This window comes from Drosophila virilis, chromosome 5 (genome assembly GCF_030788295.1).
Source record: "Drosophila virilis strain 15010-1051.87 chromosome 5, Dvir_AGI_RSII-ME, whole genome shotgun sequence".
In the NCBI taxonomy this organism is placed as follows: domain Eukaryota; kingdom Metazoa; phylum Arthropoda; class Insecta; order Diptera; family Drosophilidae; genus Drosophila; species Drosophila virilis.
Window position 1 is genome coordinate 317213 of NC_091547.1, and position 18948 is coordinate 336160.

The following is an 18948-nucleotide window of genomic DNA, read 5'->3' on the forward strand; positions in this document are numbered from 1 at the left end:
ACAAATTCTGCATCTTAATCTGGCAACACAATTTTTACTCAAATTCCATGTGAAAATTGTACCCTCAAATATCCTATATAGACAAAGGTCAACATTTCCCACCCTCATAACTCGGTCAAAACTCAACCGATTTTCACAAGGTTTGGCGTTTTGTTCATGGTTTGGCCTCTAGATAAATTCTGTATCTTAACCTGGCAACACAATTTTTAGTCAAAATGCATGTGAAAATTGTACCCTCAAATATCCTATATAGACAAAGGTGAACATTTCCCACCCTCATAACTCGGTCAAAACTCCACCGATTTTCACAAGGTTTGGCGTTTTGTTCACGGTTTGGCCTCTATATCAATTTTGCATCTAAGCATGGCAACACTATTTTTAGTCAAAATTCATGTGAAAGTTGTACCCTCAAATATCCAATGTAAACAAAGGTCAACATTTTCCAACCTCATAACTCGGCCAAAACTCAACCGATTTTCATAAGGTTTGGCTTTTTGATCATGGTTTAGCCTCTAGACAAATTCTGCATCTTAATCTGGCAACACAATTTTTACTCAAATTCCATGTGAAAATTGTACCCTCAAATATCCTATATAGACAAAGGTCAACATTTCCCACCCTCATAACACGGTCAAAACTCAACCGATTTTCACAAGGTTTGGCGTTTTGTTCATGGTTTGGCCTCTAGATAAATTCTGTATCTTAACCTGGCAACACAATTTTTAGTCAAAATGCATGTGAAAATTGTACCCTCAAATATCCTCTACAGACAAAGGTCAACATTTCCCTCCCTTATAACTCGGTCATAACTCAACCAATTTTCAGAAGGTTTGGCTTTTTGTTGATGGTTTGGCCTCTAGATAAGTTCTGCATCTTAATCTGGCAACACAATTTTTAGTCAAAATGCATTTGAAAATAGTACCCTCAAATATCCTGTATAGACAAAGGTCAACATTTCCCACCCTCATAACTCGGTCAAAACTCAACCGATTTTCATAAAGTTTGGCGTTTTGTTCATGGCTTGGCCTCTATATCAATTTTGCATCTAAGCAATATAAACAAAGGTCAACATTTTCCAACCTCATAACTCGGCCAAAACTCAACCGATTTTCATAAGGTTTGGCTTTTTGATCATGGTGTAGCCGTTAGATAAATTCTGCATCTTAATCTGGCAACACAATTTTTACTCAAATTCCATGTGAAAATTGAACCTTCAAATATCCTATATAGACAAAGGTCAATATTTCCCCCCCTTATAACTCGGTCAAAACTCAACCGATTTTCATAAAGTTTGGCTTTTTGTTCATGGTTTGGCCTCTATATCAATTTTGCATCCAAGCATGGCAGCACTATTTTTAGTCAAAATGCATGTGAAAATTGTACCCTCAAATATCCTATATAGACAAAGGTGAACATTTCCCACCCTCATAACTCGGTCAAAACTCCACCGATTTTCACAAGGTTTGGCGTTTTGTTCATGGTTTGGCCTCTAGATAAATTCTGCATCTTAGCCTGGCAACACAATTTTTAGTCAAAATGCATGTGCAAATTGTACCCTCAAATATCCTATATAGACAAAGGTCAATATTTAACACCCTCATAACTCGGTCAAAACTCAACCGATTTTCACAAGGTTTGGCGTTTTGTTCATGGTTGGGCCTTTATATCAATTCTGCATCTAAGCATGGCAACACTATTTTTATTCAAAATTCATGTGAAAGTTGTACCCTCAAATATCCAATATAAACAAAGGTCAACATTTTCCAACCTCATAACTCGGGCAAAACTCAACCGATTTTCATAAGATTTGGCTTTTTGATCATGGTTTAGCCTCTAGATAAATTCTGCATCTTAATCTGGCAACACAATTTTTACTCAAATTCCATGTGAAAATTGTACCCTCAAATATCCTACATAGACAAAGGTCAATATTTAACACCCTCATAACTCGGTCAAAACTCAACCGATTTTCACAAGGTTTGGCGTTTTGTTCATGGTTGGGCCTTTATATCAATTCTGCATCTAAGCATGGCAACACTATTTTTAGTCAAAATTCATGTGAAAGTTGTACCCTCAAATATCCAATATAAACAAAGGTCAACATTTTCCAACCTCATAACTCGGGCAAAACTCAACCGATTTTCATAAGATTTGGCTTTTTGATCATGGTTTAGCCTCTAGATAAATTCTGCATCTTAATCTGGCAACACAATTTTTACTCAAATTCCATGTGAAAATTGTACCCTCAAATATCCTATATAGACAAAGGTCAACATTTCCCACCCTCATAACTCGGTCAAAACTCAACCGATTTTCACAAGGTTTGGCGTTTTGTTCATGGTTTGGCCTCTATATCAATTTTGCATCTAAGCATGGCAACACTATTTTTAGTCAAAATTCATGTGAAAGTTGTACCCTCAAATATCCAATATAAACAAAGGTCAACATTTTCCAACCTCATAACTCGGCCAAAACTCAACCGATTTTCATAAGGTTTGGCTTTTTGATCATGGTTTAGCCTCTAGACAAATTCTGCATCTTAATCTGGCAACACAATTTTTACTCAAATTCCATGTGAAAATTGTACCCTCAAATATCCTATATAGACAAAGGTCAACATTTCCCACCCTCATAACTCGGTCAAAACTCAACCGATTTTCACAAGGTTTGGCGTTTTGTTCATGGTTTGGCCTCTAGATAAATTCTGTATCTTAACCTGGCAACACAATTTTTAGTCAAAATGCATGTGAAAATTGTACCCTCAAATATCCTATATAGACAAAGGTCAACATTTTCCAACCTCATAACTCGGCCAAAACTCAACCGATTTTCATAAGGTTTGGCTTTTTGATCATGGTTTAGCCTCTAGACAAATTCTGCATCTTAATCTGGCAACACAATTTTTACTCAAATTCCATGTGAAAATTGAACCTTCAAATATCCTATATAGACAAAGGTCAATATTTCCCCCCCTTATAACTCGGTCAAAACTCAACCGATTTTCATAAAGTTTGGCTTTTTGTTCATGGTTTGGCCTCTATATCAATTTTGCATCCAAGCATGGCAGCACTATTTTTAGTCAAAATGCATGTGAAAATTGTACCCTCAAATATCCTATATAGACAAAGGTGAACATTTCCCACCCTCATAACTCGGTCAAAACTCCACCGATTTTCACAAGGTTTGGCGTTTTGTTCATGGTTTGGCTTCTAGATAAATTCTGCATCTTATCCTGGCAACACAATTTCTAGTCAAAATTCATGTGAAAATTGTACTCTCAAATATTCTATATAGACAAAGGTCAACATTTCCCACCCTCATAACTCGGTCAAAACTCAACCGATTTTCATAAAGTATGGCTTTTTGTTCATGGTTTGGCCTCTATATCAATTATGCATCTAAGAATGGCAACACTATTTTTAGTCAAAATTCATGTGAAAGTTGTACCCTCAAATATCCAATATAAACAAAGGTCAACATTTTCCAACCTCATAACTCGGCCAAAACTCAACCGATTTTCACAAGGTTTGGCGTTTTGTTCATGGTTTGGCCTCTAGATAAATTTTGCATCTTAATTTGGCAACACAATTTTTAGTCAAAATGCATGTGAAAATTGTACCCTCAAATATCCTATATAGACATAGGTCAATATTTAACACCCTCATAACTCGCTCAAAACTCAACCGATTTTCACAAGGTTTGGCGTTTTGTTCATGGTTTGGCCTCTATATCAATTTTGCATCTAAGCATGGCAACACTATTTTTAGTCAAAATTCATGTGAAAGTTGTACCCTCAAATATCCAATATAAACAAAGGTCAACATTTTCCAACCTCATAACTCGGCCAAAACTCAACCGATTTTCATAAGGTTTGGCTTTTTGATCATGGTTTAGCCTCTAGACAAATTCTGCATCTTAATCTGGCAACACAATTTTTACTCAAATTCCATGTGAAAATTGTACCCTCAAATATCCTATATAGACAAAGGTCAACATTTCCCACCCTCATAACTCGGTCAAAACTCAACCGATTTTCACAAGGTTTGGCGTTTTGTTCATGGTTTGGCCTCTAGATAAATTCTGTATCTTAACCTGGCAACACAATTTTTAGTCAAAATGCATGTGAAAATTGTACCCTCAAATATCCAATATAAACAAAGGTCAACATTTTCCAACCTCATAACTCGGGCAAAACTCAACCGATTTTCATAAGATTTGGCTTTTTGATCATGGTTTAGCCTCTAGATAAATTCTGCATCTTAATCTGACAACACAATTTTTACTCAAATTCCATGTGAAAATTGTACCCTCAAATATCCTATATAGACAAAGGTCAACATTTCCCACCCTCATAACTCGGTCAAAACTCAACCGATTTTCACAAGGTTTGGCGTTTTGTTCATGGTTTGGCCTCTATATCAATTTTGCATCTAAGCATGGCAACACTATTTTTAGTCAAAATTCATGTGAAAGTTGTACCCTCAAATATCCAATATAAACAAAGGTCAACATTTTCCAACCTCATAACTCGGCCAAAACTCAACCGATTTTCATAAGGTTTGGCTTTTTGATCATGGTTTAGCCTCTAGACAAATTCTGCATCTTAATCTGGCAACACAATTTTTACTCAAATTCCATGTGAAAATTGTACCCTCAAATATCCTATATAGACAAAGGTCAACATTTCCCACCCTCATAACTCGGTCAAAACTCAACCGATTTTCACAAGGTTTGGCGTTTTGTTCATGGTTTGGCCTCTAGATAAATTCTGTATCTTAACCTGGCAACACAATTTTTAGTCAAAATGCATGTGAAAATTGTACCCTCAAATATCCTATATAGACAAAGGTCAACATTTTCCAACCTCATAACTCGGCCAAAACTCAACCGATTTTCATAAGGTTTGGCTTTTTGATCATGGTTTAGCCTCTAGACAAATTCTGCATCTTAATCTGGCAACACAATTTTTACTCAAATTCCATGTGAAAATTGAACCTTCAAATATCCTATATAGACAAAGGTCAATATTTCCCCCCCTTATAACTCGGTCAAAACTCAACCGATTTTCATAAAGTTTGGCTTTTTGTTCATGGTTTGGCCTCTATATCAATTTTGCATCCAAGCATGGCAGCACTATTTTTAGTCAAAATGCATGTGAAAATTGTACCCTCAAATATCCTATATAGACAAAGGTGAACATTTCCCACCCTCATAACTCGGTCAAAACTCCACCGATTTTCACAAGGTTTGGCGTTTTGTTCATGGTTTGGCTTCTAGATAAATTCTGCATCTTATCCTGGCAACACAATTTCTAGTCAAAATTCATGTGAAAATTGTACTCTCAAATATTCTATATAGACAAAGGTCAACATTTCCCACCCTCATAACTCGGTCAAAACTCAACCGATTTTCATAAAGTATGGCTTTTTGTTCATGGTTTGGCCTCTATATCAATTATGCATCTAAGAATGGCAACACTATTTTTAGTCAAAATTCATGTGAAAGTTGTACCCTCAAATATCCAATATAAACAAAGGTCAACATTTTCCAACCTCATAACTCGGCCAAAACTCAACCGATTTTCACAAGGTTTGGCGTTTTGTTCATGGTTTGGCCTCTAGATAAATTTTGCATCTTAATTTGGCAACACAATTTTTAGTCAAAATGCATGTGAAAATTGTACCCTCAAATATCCTATATAGACATAGGTCAATATTTAACACCCTCATAACTCGCTCAAAACTCAACCGATTTTCACAAGGTTTGGCGTTTTGTTCATGGTTTGGCCTCTATATCAATTTTGCATCTAAGCATGGCAACACTATTTTTAGTCAAAATTCATGTGAAAGTTGTACCCTCAAATATCCAATATAAACAAAGGTCAATATTTTCCAACCTCATAACTCGGCCAAAACTCAACCGATTTTCATAAGGTTTGGCTTTTTGATCATGGTTTAGCCTCTAGACAAATTCTGCATCTTAATCTGGCAACACAATTTTTACTCAAATTCCATGTGAAAATTGTACCCTCAAATATCCTATATAGACAAAGGTCAACATTTCCCACCCTCATAACTCGGTCAAAACTCAACCGATTTTCACAAGGTTTGGCGTTTTGTTCATGGTTTGGCCTCTAGATAAATTCTGTATCTTAACCTGGCAACACAATTTTTAGTCAAAATGCATGTGAAAATTGTACCCTCAAATATCCTATATAGACAAAGGTGAACATTTCCCACCCTCATAACTCGGTCAAAACTCCACCGATTTTCACAAGGTTTGGCGTTTTGTTCACGGTTTGGCCTCTATATCAATTTTGCATCTAAGCATGGCAACACTATTTTTAGTCAAAATTCATGTGAAAGTTGTACCCTCAAATATCCAATGTAAACAAAGGTCAACATTTTCCAACCTCATAACTCGGCCAAAACTCAACCGATTTTCATAAGGTTTGGCTTTTTGATCATGGTTTAGCCTCTAGACAAATTCTGCATCTTAATCTGGCAACACAATTTTTACTCAAATTCCATGTGAAAATTGTACCCTCAAATATCCTATATAGACAAAGGTCAACATTTCCCACCCTCATAACACGGTCAAAACTCAACCGATTTTCACAAGGTTTGGCGTTTTGTTCATGGTTTGGCCTCTAGATAAATTCTGTATCTTAACCTGGCAACACAATTTTTAGTCAAAATGCATGTGAAAATTGTACCCTCAAATATCCTCTACAGACAAAGGTCAACATTTCCCTCCCTTATAACTCGGTCATAACTCAACCAATTTTCAGAAGGTTTGGCTTTTTGTTGATGGTTTGGCCTCTAGATAAGTTCTGCATCTTAATCTGGCAACACAATTTTTAGTCAAAATGCATTTGAAAATAGTACCCTCAAATATCCTGTATAGACAAAGGTCAACATTTCCCACCCTCATAACTCGGTCAAAACTCAACCGATTTTCATAAAGTTTGGCTTTTTGTTGATGGTTTGGCCTCTAGATAAATTCTGCATCTTAACCTGGCAACACAATTTTTAGTCAAAATGCATGTGAAAATTGTACCCTCAAATATCCTATATAGACATAGGTCAATATTTAACACCCTCATAACTCGGTCAAAACTCAACCGATTTTCACAAGGTTTGGCGTTTTGTTCATGGCTTGGCCTCTATATCAATTTTGCATCTAAGCAATATAAACAAAGGTCAACATTTTCCAACCTCATAACTCGGCCAAAACTCAACCGATTTTCATAAGGTTTGGCTTTTTGATCATGGTGTAGCCGTTAGATAAATTCTGCATCTTAATCTGGCAACACAATTTTTACTCAAATTCCATGTGAAAATTGAACCTTCAAATATCCTATATAGACAAAGGTCAATATTTCCCCCCCTTATAACTCGGTCAAAACTCAACCGATTTTCATAAAGTTTGGCTTTTTGTTCATGGTTTGGCCTCTATATCAATTTTGCATCTAAGCATGGCAACACTATTTTTAGTCAAAATTCATGTGAAAGTTGTACCCTCAAATATCCAATATAAACAAAGGTCAATATTTTCCAACCTCATAACTCGGCCAAAACTCAACCGATTTTCATAAGGTTTGGCTTTTTGATCATGGTTTAGCCTCTAGACAAATTCTGCATCTTAATCTGGCAACACAATTTTTACTCAAATTCCATGTGAAAATTGTACCCTCAAATATCCTATATAGACAAAGGTCAACATTTCCCACCCTCATAACTCGGTCAAAACTCAACCGATTTTCACAAGGTTTGGCGTTTTGTTCATGGTTTGGCCTCTAGATAAATTCTGTATCTTAACCTGGCAACACAATTTTTAGTCAAAATGCATGTGAAAATTGTACCCTCAAATATCCTATATAGACAAAGGTGAACATTTCCCACCCTCATAACTCGGTCAAAACTCCACCGATTTTCACAAGGTTTGGCGTTTTGTTCACGGTTTGGCCTCTATATCAATTTTGCATCTAAGCATGGCAACACTATTTTTAGTCAAAATTCATGTGAAAGTTGTACCCTCAAATATCCAATGTAAACAAAGGTCAACATTTTCCAACCTCATAACTCGGCCAAAACTCAACCGATTTTCATAAGGTTTGGCTTTTTGATCATGGTTTAGCCTCTAGACAAATTCTGCATCTTAATCTGGCAACACAATTTTTACTCAAATTCCATGTGAAAATTGTACCCTCAAATATCCTATATAGACAAAGGTCAACATTTCCCACCCTCATAACACGGTCAAAACTCAACCGATTTTCACAAGGTTTGGCGTTTTGTTCATGGTTTGGCCTCTAGATAAATTCTGTATCTTAACCTGGCAACACAATTTTTAGTCAAAATGCATGTGAAAATTGTACCCTCAAATATCCTCTACAGACAAAGGTCAACATTTCCCTCCCTTATAACTCGGTCATAACTCAACCAATTTTCAGAAGGTTTGGCTTTTTGTTGATGGTTTGGCCTCTAGATAAGTTCTGCATCTTAATCTGGCAACACAATTTTTAGTCAAAATGCATTTGAAAATAGTACCCTCAAATATCCTGTATAGACAAAGGTCAACATTTCCCACCCTCATAACTCGGTCAAAACTCAACCGATTTTCATAAAGTTTGGCTTTTTGTTGATGGTTTGGCCTCTAGATAAATTCTGCATCTTAACCTGGCAACACAATTTTTAGTCAAAATGCATGTGAAAATTGTACCCTCAAATATCCTATATAGACATAGGTCAATATTTAACACCCTCATAACTCGGTCAAAACTCAACCGATTTTCACAAGGTTTGGCGTTTTGTTCATGGCTTGGCCTCTATATCAATTTTGCATCTAAGCAATATAAACAAAGGTCAACATTTTCCAACCTCATAACTCGGCCAAAACTCAACCGATTTTCATAAGGTTTGGCTTTTTGATCATGGTGTAGCCGTTAGATAAATTCTGCATCTTAATCTGGCAACACAATTTTTACTCAAATTCCATGTGAAAATTGAACCTTCAAATATCCTATATAGACAAAGGTCAATATTTCCCCCCCTTATAACTCGGTCAAAACTCAACCGATTTTCATAAAGTTTGGCTTTTTGTTCATGGTTTGGCCTCTATATCAATTTTGCATCCAAGCATGGCAGCACTATTTTTAGTCAAAATGCATGTGAAAATTGTACCCTCAAATATCCTATATAGACAAAGGTGAACATTTCCCACCCTCATAACTCGGTCAAAACTCCACCGATTTTCACAAGGTTTGGCGTTTTGTTCATGGTTTGGCCTCTAGATAAATTCTGCATCTTAGCCTGGCAACACAATTTTTAGTCAAAATGCATGTGCAAATTGTACCCTCAAATATCCTATATAGACAAAGGTCAATATTTAACACCCTCATAACTCGGTCAAAACTCAACCGATTTTCACAAGGTTTGGCGTTTTGTTCATGGTTGGGCCTTTATATCAATTCTGCATCTAAGCATGGCAACACTATTTTTAGTCAAAATTCATGTGAAAGTTGTACCCTCAAATATCCAATATAAACAAAGGTCAACATTTTCCAACCTCATAACTCGGGCAAAACTCAACCGATTTTCATAAGATTTGGCTTTTTGATCATGGTTTAGCCTCTAGATAAATTCTGCATCTTAATCTGGCAACACAATTTTTACTCAAATTCCATGTGAAAATTGTACCCTCAAATATCCTATATAGACAAAGGTGAACATTTCCCACCCTCATAACTCGGTCAAAACTCCACCGATTTTCACAAGGTTTGGCGTTTTGTTCACGGTTTGGCCTCTATATCAATTTTGCATCTAAGCATGGCAACACTATTTTTAGTCAAAATTCATGTGAAAGTTGTACCCTCAAATATCCAATGTAAACAAAGGTCAACATTTTCCAACCTCATAACTCGGCCAAAACTCAACCGATTTTCATAAGGTTTGGCTTTTTGATCATGGTTTAGCCTCTAGACAAATTCTGCATCTTAATCTGGCAACACAATTTTTACTCAAATTCCATGTGAAAATTGTACCCTCAAATATCCTATATAGACAAAGGTCAACATTTCCCACCCTCATAACACGGTCAAAACTCAACCGATTTTCACAAGGTTTGGCGTTTTGTTCATGGTTTGGCCTCTAGATAAATTCTGTATCTTAACCTGGCAACACAATTTTTAGTCAAAATGCATGTGAAAATTGTACCCTCAAATATCCTATATAGACAAAGGTCAACATTTCCCACCCTCATAACTCGGTCAAAACTCAACCGATTTTCATAAAGTTTGGCTTTTTGTTGATGGTTTGGCCTCTAGATAAATTCTGCATCTTAACCTGGCAACACAATTTTTAGTCAAAATGCATGTGAAAATTGTACCCTCAAATATCCTATATAGACAAAGGTCAACATTTCCCTCCCTTATAACTCGGTCATAACTCAACCAATTTTCAGAAGGTTTGGCTTTTTGTTGATGGTTTGGCCTCTAGATAAGTTCTGCATCTTAATCTGGCAACACAATTTTTAGTCAAAATGCATTTGAAAATAGTACCCTCAAATATCCTGTATAGACAAAGGTCAACATTTCCCACCCTCATAACTCGGTCAAAACTCAACCGATTTTCATAAAGTTTGGCTTTTTGTTGATGGTTTGGCCTCTAGATAAATTCTGCATCTTAACCTGGCAACACAATTTTTAGTCAAAATGCATGTGAAAATTGTACCCTCAAATATCCTATATAGACATAGGTCAATATTTAACACCCTCATAACTCGGTCAAAACTCAACCGATTTTCACAAGGTTTGGCGTTTTGTTCATGGCTTGGCCTCTATATCAATTTTGCATCTAAGCAATATAAACAAAGGTCAACATTTTCCAACCTCATAACTCGGCCAAAACTCAACCGATTTTCATAAGGTTTGGCTTTTTGATCATGGTGTAGCCGTTAGATAAATTCTGCATCTTAATCTGGCAACACAATTTTTACTCAAATTCCATGTGAAAATTGAACCTTCAAATATCCTATATAGACAAAGGTCAATATTTCCCCCCCTTATAACTCGGTCAAAACTCAACCGATTTTCATAAAGTTTGGCTTTTTGTTCATGGTTTGGCCTCTATATCAATTTTGCATCCAAGCATGGCAGCACTATTTTTAGTCAAAATGCATGTGAAAATTGTACCCTCAAATATCCTATATAGACAAAGGTGAACATTTCCCACCCTCATAACTCGGTCAAAACTCCACCGATTTTCACAAGGTTTGGCGTTTTGTTCATGGTTTGGCCTCTAGATAAATTCTGCATCTTAGCCTGGCAACACAAGTTTTAGTCAAAATGCATGTGCAAATTGTACCCTCAAATATCCTATATAGACAAAGGTCAATATTTAACACCCTCATAACTCGGTCAAAACTCAACCGATTTTCACAAGGTTTGGCGTTTTGTTCATGGTTGGGCCTTTATATCAATTCTGCATCTAAGCATGGCAACACTATTTTTAGTCAAAATTCATGTGAAAGTTGTACCCTCAAATATCCAATATAAACAAAGGTCAACATTTTCCAACCTCATAACTCGGGCAAAACTCAACCGATTTTCATAAGATTTGGCTTTTTGATCATGGTTTAGCCTCTAGATAAATTCTGCATCTTAATCTGGCAACACAATTTTTACTCAAATTCCATGTGAAAATTGTACCCTCAAATATCCTATATAGACAAAGGTCAACATTTCCCACCCTCATAACTCGGTCAAAACTCAACCGATTTTCACAAGGTTTGGCGTTTTGTTCATGGTTGGGCCTCTATATCAATTCTGCATCTAAGCATGGCAACACTATTTTTAGTCAAAATTCATGTGAAAGTTGTACCCGCAAATATCCAATATATACAAAGTCAACATTTTCCAACCTCATAACTCGGTCATAACACAACCGATTTTCATAAGGTTTGGCTTTTTGTTCATGGTTTGGCCTCTAGATCAATCTGCATCTTAATCTGGCAATACAATATTTAGTCAAAATGCATGTGGAAATTGTACCCTCATATATCCTATATAAACAAAGGTAAACATTTCCCACCCTCATAACTCGGTCAAAACTCCACCGATTTTCACAAGGTTTGGCGTTTTGTTCATGGTTTGGCCTCTAGATAAATTATGCATCTTAGCCTGGCAACACAATTTTTAGTCAAAATGCATGTGCAAATTGTACCCTCAAATATCCTATATAGACAAAAGTCAACATTTCCCACCCTCATAACATGATCAAAACTCAACCGATATTCATAAGGTTTGGCTTTTTGTTGATGGTTTGGCCTCTAGATAAATTATGCACCTAAATCTGGCAACACAATTTTTAGTCAAAATGCATATGAAAATTGTACCCTCAAATATCCTATACAGACATAGGTCAATATTTCATACCCCATAACTCGGTCAAAACTTAACTGATTTTCATAAGGTTTGGCTGGATCAGCATCTAAAAAGTAAATTGGCTTATCGTCAGACCGGTTTCAAACTTATTTTAAAGTTCTTTTAGAAAATTTATGTTATACCATTTATGTATACCAGATAGTATAATGATAAAGTATTTAATACGAAAGTATATAATTGTCATATGTGTATGTGCGTGTTTGTGTGCGTGTGTGTTCTAGTGTATTTATATATATGCATTTATGTATAGATGTATGCATTCATGTTTATTTTCTAATATCAAACAAAGACCAAGCCTATTCGTCGATGCTATGCAAAATAAATAGCAAATAAAGAAGTTTCATACAAACGTTTTTCGTGATTTTCCACACATGGAGTGGAATTCCCCGTCACCCCCAAAAAGGGTAACTACAGTGAACATTTCAGCTTCCCAGCTCTTAAGGTTTGGGCTATGCGTTGATCGCCAATCAGTCAGTCAGCCCGGACAAACAGTTTTATTTATAGAGATATTTTTAGGTTTGTGCATATATTATAAGCATTCTATTAATAAAAAATTGGTGAACATTCATATTCATATTTTCCACACAATTTGTTGAAAGGGGAAACTAAGTGTCTTGGAAACACAACGTGCAGAAAATTTTCTATTAGATAAACTGTCAGTCCTTTGCGGTGACATTGGCGACAGGGCTAACGTGAACGTGTGCCCAGGCGCCCCAATACGAAAGTCATACTATGATATTTCAAATTATTGTGAACCCCTCGTGAACATTGTGAGATTGTCACCACCAATATACCCTGTATATTACTCAAAATATATTTCAGTCGTAATTGTCTATGGAATTTCATTATAAGCAGAGATGACTGAATAAGAAGATAGAAAGGAAGTAAATAATATAACAAAAAATATTAATGACAAATCTAGTTATTAGCTAAAAATCACTCTCCTCATGCACGCAGGTAATAGGACAGCACATTAACAGGTATTGAAATACTACAAATTTTGCACGTGTTTTAGTCTGGCGGTAACTGAATTATACACGTAAAATATTAAGAAAAATACCTCGTGTGCTTATGAATTAAATACAATACGTGACATTATACAAAAATGACAGTGAGCAATGACTATGCGACATGGTAACTAACTGACAACATAGGACAATATTCCACCACATTTGAAATTCGATAGGAGCGCGCTCAAAGTTAAGAATGTTAAGCGTTGCGCAACACTCCCATATAGCGCGATATATCGTATCTCGTCACTATTAAGTCGACCAACCTCCACGCTGGTGCGGCGTGGTTCTCTGATTTACTGACATTTAATAAAAAACTTCAATAACAATGGATGATGAGGCGGAAACTTATAAACTTTGGCGAATACGCAAGACTATCATGCAACTAAGCCACGATCGTGGGTACCTTGTGACCCAGGATGAATTGGACCAGACTCTGGAGCAGTTTAAGGAAATGTTTGGCGACAAACCCAGTGACAAGCGCCCGTCGCGCTCAGATTTGATTGTATTGGTGGCCCACAACGACGATCCTACTGACCAGATGTTTGTCTTCTTTCCCGAGGAACCGAAGATTGGCATCAAAACCATAAAGACGTACTGTACCCGCATGCAGGAGGAAAACATTCATAGAGCCATCGTCGTGGTGCAAGGTGGCATGACTCCCTCGGCCAAGCAATCGTTGGTCGACATGGCACCCAAGTATATACTCGAACAGTTTCTGGAGTCTGAGCTGCTTATCAACATTACAGAGCACGAGCTGGTGCCGGAGCATGTGGTAATGACAGCGGAGGATAAACAAGAGCTACTTAGTAGATATAAGCTAAAGGAGAACATGTTGATGCGGATCCAAGCGGGAGATCCTGTCGCACGCTACTTTGGCCTGAAGCGTGGCCAAGTAGTGAAAATTATACGTTCCTCTGAAACAGCGGGTAGATATATATCATATCGATTGGTTTGCTGAGCGACTTGCAGACCGGCTGACAGCTCTTGTAAAATCAAACAAGCGCAATGAAAATATATATTTTCTTTTAAGCTTGCATTCAATTAAAATGAATAAATAATTACATATAATTTTAAAATAAACCCTAATTAATCAATATATCAGTAAATATGAGTTACGTTTTCTAATTGCAGAAGTTATTAAAACTTTCCATACACTTAGCATATTCGCAATATAAAACAAAGGTACAAAAAATTGATGTATCGATAGTCTTATATTCTGTCGATAAGTGTAAAGGTATAACAGTGTGCGAAGAGAAAAAACAAATACAGAAAATACAATTATACAATCTGAGGTGTGTTGTCTGTGCCTGGTCTGCTAAACAGCTAGTGGCGTCCATTCTGAGATGGCCATGCTAACGCGCCTGACCAGCAGCGGTACGACAACGGTAGCACCCGGCTCGCCAAAGGGCTTGCAACGTTTTCAAAACTACCTCACCGCATTCCTTTGGCCGAGTGCTTCGCAGCGACAGCAGCGCAAGTCCTCTACGCAGTTAGATGCCATTGATTGCTTTACCAACGAGTTGGTCAACCGTAAGACACAAAAATGGGAGGAGCTGCGAGAAAATCTGATGAAACCCGTTGTCGAGGATTCTAATTACGGAGGGAACTTTGGACAGAATGTCGGTCTGATGTCTAAAGGTATGATGAGCGACTTGAAAACGCTACGCTCACCGCAACTGGGCCTAGACATACGATCTCTGTCGCAACCGCAGCTGGACAATTTGCTCCTAGCCACGCTGGAGATCAAGAATAAGGTTGACTTTCTCTATTTAATACGCCAATGCGTACGCTGGCAGCAGTTGCCCTGCAACGAAGTTTTTATCTCCTGCTTAAAGTATTTGAGCTCATTGGGCCGTATTCAGCAGCTGGAATCGCTTACAGAGACATGCCGACACTTAAAGCATCCTTTTGCAAGCACTTACTCGGATCTGGCTCCGTTTAAGGCTATTGCCCTATGGCACAATGGCAACTCAGATGTCGCGTTAATGACGCTGCATCGCGGCTATGGCGGAAGCCTTAATACAGAAGAGGGCAGACGCATGATTCGCGTTGCCTTTCGTACCATTGTAGAGGAGACTTTGGCCCAGAAAAGCGAAGCAGTACTTGTATCTCTTATAGAAGTCGCGCGTGACATATACCGAGAGCACAAGGACATATTTGTGGTGGCGTGCGTGTGGAAACAGTGTTTTGCCAGTGATTGGTTTTGTGATCAAAAATCTGCAGGCGAACTATTCGAACATTATAAGGAGCTGCAGCAACTTGTGGATCGCAGGTGCGTACTAATTTGATTAATCCACCAATTTTTTATTGATATTCGAAATTCTTAAAATAATTCTTTTAGAGCCAGTCCTCTCTGCTCCTCGTTCCTGAGTCGCCACAACATTGATGCCGTTCATCGTCTAATAGAGGTATTTTTGCAGCACAATCAGCGAACCGCATGTGGAAATTGCTTAAGTTTGCTCTTCAACTATCAATGTATGGGTCATACTTTATTTAATTATACTGGATATATGACTAATTTTTATATTTTACAGACTTGCGCAAGGACCTGCGTGCGTGTGCTGAAATTGTAAAATCCTGTAGCGAACTTGAAATGCCATTGAATGAGCTGCAAAATGAACAGTTCCTTAGTCTTTTCCTTGATCAAAGCGATCCATTTGAGACAGCAGCTGGCAATCGTAGTGCGGCCAAGTACAAGACAAAATCGTTCCAGTACAAATTTTAGAGGCAATAAGTTTCGCACTCTCTGAAACCGTAATTATAATTGTAGAGCACCAAATGATGCAACAACAATCATCCCGTTATTGCATTACAGCAATATGCACATATACCTTTAAACCTTTAATAAACGTTATATACCTTTAACACTTTTAGTTTTGCTCACGAATATAATGGACAATTGGCAAAAAAAAATTATTCAATATCACTTTAACAAGCTGCCAAATTTATATTTACTTAAGGCCAATACGTACTATTAAGCCTTTGACTAAATTTGAACCAAATTCTTTGCAATTTTTTTAGACTATTTTTGCTTAACTATTTTATTATTATTCAAAGGGTATCTCATGTCGACAGTTTTAAATGTCCTTGATGTTCCCACCAGGTAACTGCGACGTTTCAAGTCCCATACATTCATAACAGCGTGAGATTAGATGATTGCCACATCGATGCACCTGACACTGTTGGCAACGAGAACGCGCTTTAATTTCACGCTTGTTGCGAGCGCAGGGTTTGCAACGGCGATACCTATCTCCATAACGACTAACCAAAGTGACACCTTCGGGTAGCATGGCATTAGCCACACTAATAACGCCTATTCCATTTGAGTGCTTTGCATCGTTCGATGCTTCACTTAACAGCCGCTGGCTAGATTGACCCAAAATCTCACAAATTTGCAAACGCATAACAAGCGATGTATTCGTAGACCGACGATGCAGGCGACGTTGTAAGCGTTGCTGAGTTAAAAAGAGTCCCAGTTGGCGCTGGCAGTCGCGTTGCTCCATATTGGCATCGCCGGTTGGCGATAGTCGGAGTAATATCCATGCGTTAACAGCTGCCACATTGAGCATCAAATGCAGCAACTGCAGGAATAAGCCAGGCTTAGCTCCCGCCAGACTTGCAGGCAGAGACAGAGCTGTACTATATCTGTTGGACAATTCTAAAAATTGGTTGCAGGTTTGGAAAGTGTGTAGTTGCGTTTGCAAGGCATTTAATTGACTGTTCAAACCACAGCTGAGCAATGCGACGCCAGATTGCTGGGATAGTTTCTTAGAGCCGATTTTAAGGGTTCCACCTGACCAAGCTTTAGGATAGTCCAACGAAGTGGAGGGCAATGTGCAAATACTACTTAAATTGCATTGCAGCAGTTGTTCGCAATGGTTCACGCTGACAAAGTCCGAGCATAGCGTTACATTACGACCTGTGGTTTTGTAATCGCAAATGAGCTGCATCAGTTCCTTATTGGGCTTCAACTCTGGCTTTGTAAGTAACGCATTGGTCATATAGAGAGTCTTGGCATCACAGCAGAGTGCCAAGAGCACATTATCAAGAGACTGCTGCTCATCCACACAAAGCCAACCACTGGGTCCATAATAAGAGCGACAGTTTATAAGTAGTTTTTGCCACAGGCGCTGTGCATCGTTCCAGCTGCTATCACTCTGATAGCTAAGGCAATTTGCAATAAACTCGAAGCGTGTGAGCGACATTGCAGCACGAAAGATGGCATTTCCTAGCTCTAGCGTCCAGAGCTCCTCTGTTAAAAGCGAAAGGGTGAGAGAACGGATAAATTATACGTGATAGCTGTTTAACTACCCAGCGGTCCATTGTACTGCGCATTACGAAAAACGCCACACAAATAACTTAAGCCCAGCCAAGAGCGCAGCTCTGTGAGATCTACGGACCGCTCTGCAGCATTACTGGTTCGTCGCTTACGTATCCGCTCGTTAACCAGGCGAAGCAGCATGCGCAACATTTCATCATCAAATAATAGCATCCAAGACTCCACAGCATTGGAAACGGATCTTGCCGGCCCTTTACCGCAAGCTTGCTGCCTAGGAACCATCAGTTCCTCCTGTACAGGAGTCACATCACGATCCACGTTCCAGATGTGACCACTGCAAGAATAAAAACTGACGCCGCTGTTTGAAGGCCGCCCACGTTTACCACGACCTTTGCCAGGTATCAGTACCTCCTCAGAGAGCTGTGCATCTAGCAAAATGTCTTCATCATTAAAAAGCCACAAAAAGTTAGATGACAACGAAGATGTTTCCTGCAGCGGATCTGCGTGCCCTTCGACTGGAGTCTTAAGATCCATTTCTAAATTCTCCTCATCCATTCGCTGGTGATTATTGCGCTTATTGCCACTGCTTTTTGTGTTTAACAATAGCTGCTCGTCTAAGACGCAAGCCATTTCGTCGCTATCAACCATTGTGTACCATTCGTTGTTTATTATTTTTGTATACCGTGAAGTTAGCTGTGCGCACATTTTACTCTTAAGTGAAGTTGGCTGCGTGCACGAATTGATGCTCGCGTAAGTGTGTACTTATCAAATCAAAAAAAAAACATAATTAAAACAGCAGCTAAACAAAACATTGCTATTCTAATTGTTCGCTAAACTAAATCTGCGGTGTACGTGTATATATAAATTAGATGAAACGATACATCCACTGGCGGCACGTGTACACCATTTTAGATAAACAACAACAACACTCTCAAATACATAAAATACTACGCAGAAAGCAACCCAAGCGCAGCTCCCACAGGGAGGTTAGAAGACAATTCTATAAACCATTTAAACTTCAACGTAAAATATTGAATCACTGAACAACTGTAGTGTTTACCTTGTGTGAATTAAGCGCGCGTATTAAGCGATTTGTCAAAAATTCTGCTTGGCAATGTCAATTTGACATGTTATACTGTCACGTCTTAGGTAAAGTCTTATACTAGGAGCTGTTGATAGACGATATCACAGTAGGTTTCGATAACAAACAA

At 38.0% G+C, this 18948-nt stretch overlaps 3 protein-coding genes across 4 annotated transcripts; 2 read left to right on the forward strand and 1 right to left on the reverse strand.

Moving 5' to 3' along the window:
* Positions 1-13707: 13707 nt before the first annotated feature.
* On the forward strand, positions 13708-14564 carry Polr2E (DNA-directed RNA polymerases I, II, and III subunit Rpb5). The gene has a single exon (XM_002059255.3). It carries the CDS (start codon positions 13784-13786, stop codon positions 14414-14416), a length of 633 nt encoding a protein of 210 aa, XP_002059291.1. The 5' UTR covers positions 13708-13783; the 3' UTR covers positions 14417-14564.
* A 117-nt stretch (positions 14565-14681) lies between these two features.
* LOC6635940 (uncharacterized) lies at positions 14682-16323 on the forward strand. The gene is made up of 3 exons (XM_002059256.4): positions 14682-15730; positions 15800-15933; positions 15993-16323. The coding sequence occupies exons 1-3, from the start codon at positions 14802-14804 to the stop codon at positions 16181-16183; spliced, it is 1254 nt and encodes a 417-aa protein (XP_002059292.1). The 5' UTR covers positions 14682-14801; the 3' UTR covers positions 16184-16323.
* Positions 16324-16460: 137 nt separating this feature from the next.
* Positions 16461-18886, reverse strand: LOC6635941 (uncharacterized). 2 transcript variants are annotated; one of them, XM_070210084.1, is made up of 3 exons: positions 18798-18886; positions 17770-18498; positions 16461-17710 (listed from the first exon to the last, which is right to left on the reverse strand). In XM_070210084.1, exons 2-3 carry the CDS (start codon positions 18440-18442, stop codon positions 16536-16538), a joined length of 1848 nt encoding a protein of 615 aa, XP_070066185.1. In that variant the 5' UTR covers positions 18443-18498; positions 18798-18886; the 3' UTR covers positions 16461-16535. The 2 variants fall into 2 exon arrangements, with proteins under 2 accessions (XP_070066185.1, XP_032292523.1); XM_032436632.2 differs by having other exon boundaries at positions 17770-18875.
* Between the last annotated feature and the right edge of the window lie 62 nt (positions 18887-18948).

Coding starts and splice junctions, on each gene's coding strand:
- LOC6635941 (XM_070210084.1), bottom strand. CDS start 18,442: ATGTGCGCACAGCTAACTTCACGGTATACAAAAATAATAAACAACGAA. Junction 17,711..17,769: donor GCAGTACAATGGACCGCTGG/GTAGTTAAACAG, acceptor CGCTTTTAACAG/AGGAGCTCTGGACGCTAGAG.
- LOC6635940 (XM_002059256.4), top strand. CDS start 14,802: ATGGCCATGCTAACGCGCCTGACCAGCAGCGGTACGACAACGGTAGCA. Junction 15,731..15,799: donor CAGCAACTTGTGGATCGCAG/GTGCGTACTAAT, acceptor TAATTCTTTTAG/AGCCAGTCCTCTCTGCTCCT. Junction 15,934..15,992: donor TTTGCTCTTCAACTATCAAT/GTATGGGTCATA, acceptor TATATTTTACAG/ACTTGCGCAAGGACCTGCGT.
- Polr2E (XM_002059255.3), top strand. CDS start 13,784: ATGGATGATGAGGCGGAAACTTATAAACTTTGGCGAATACGCAAGACT.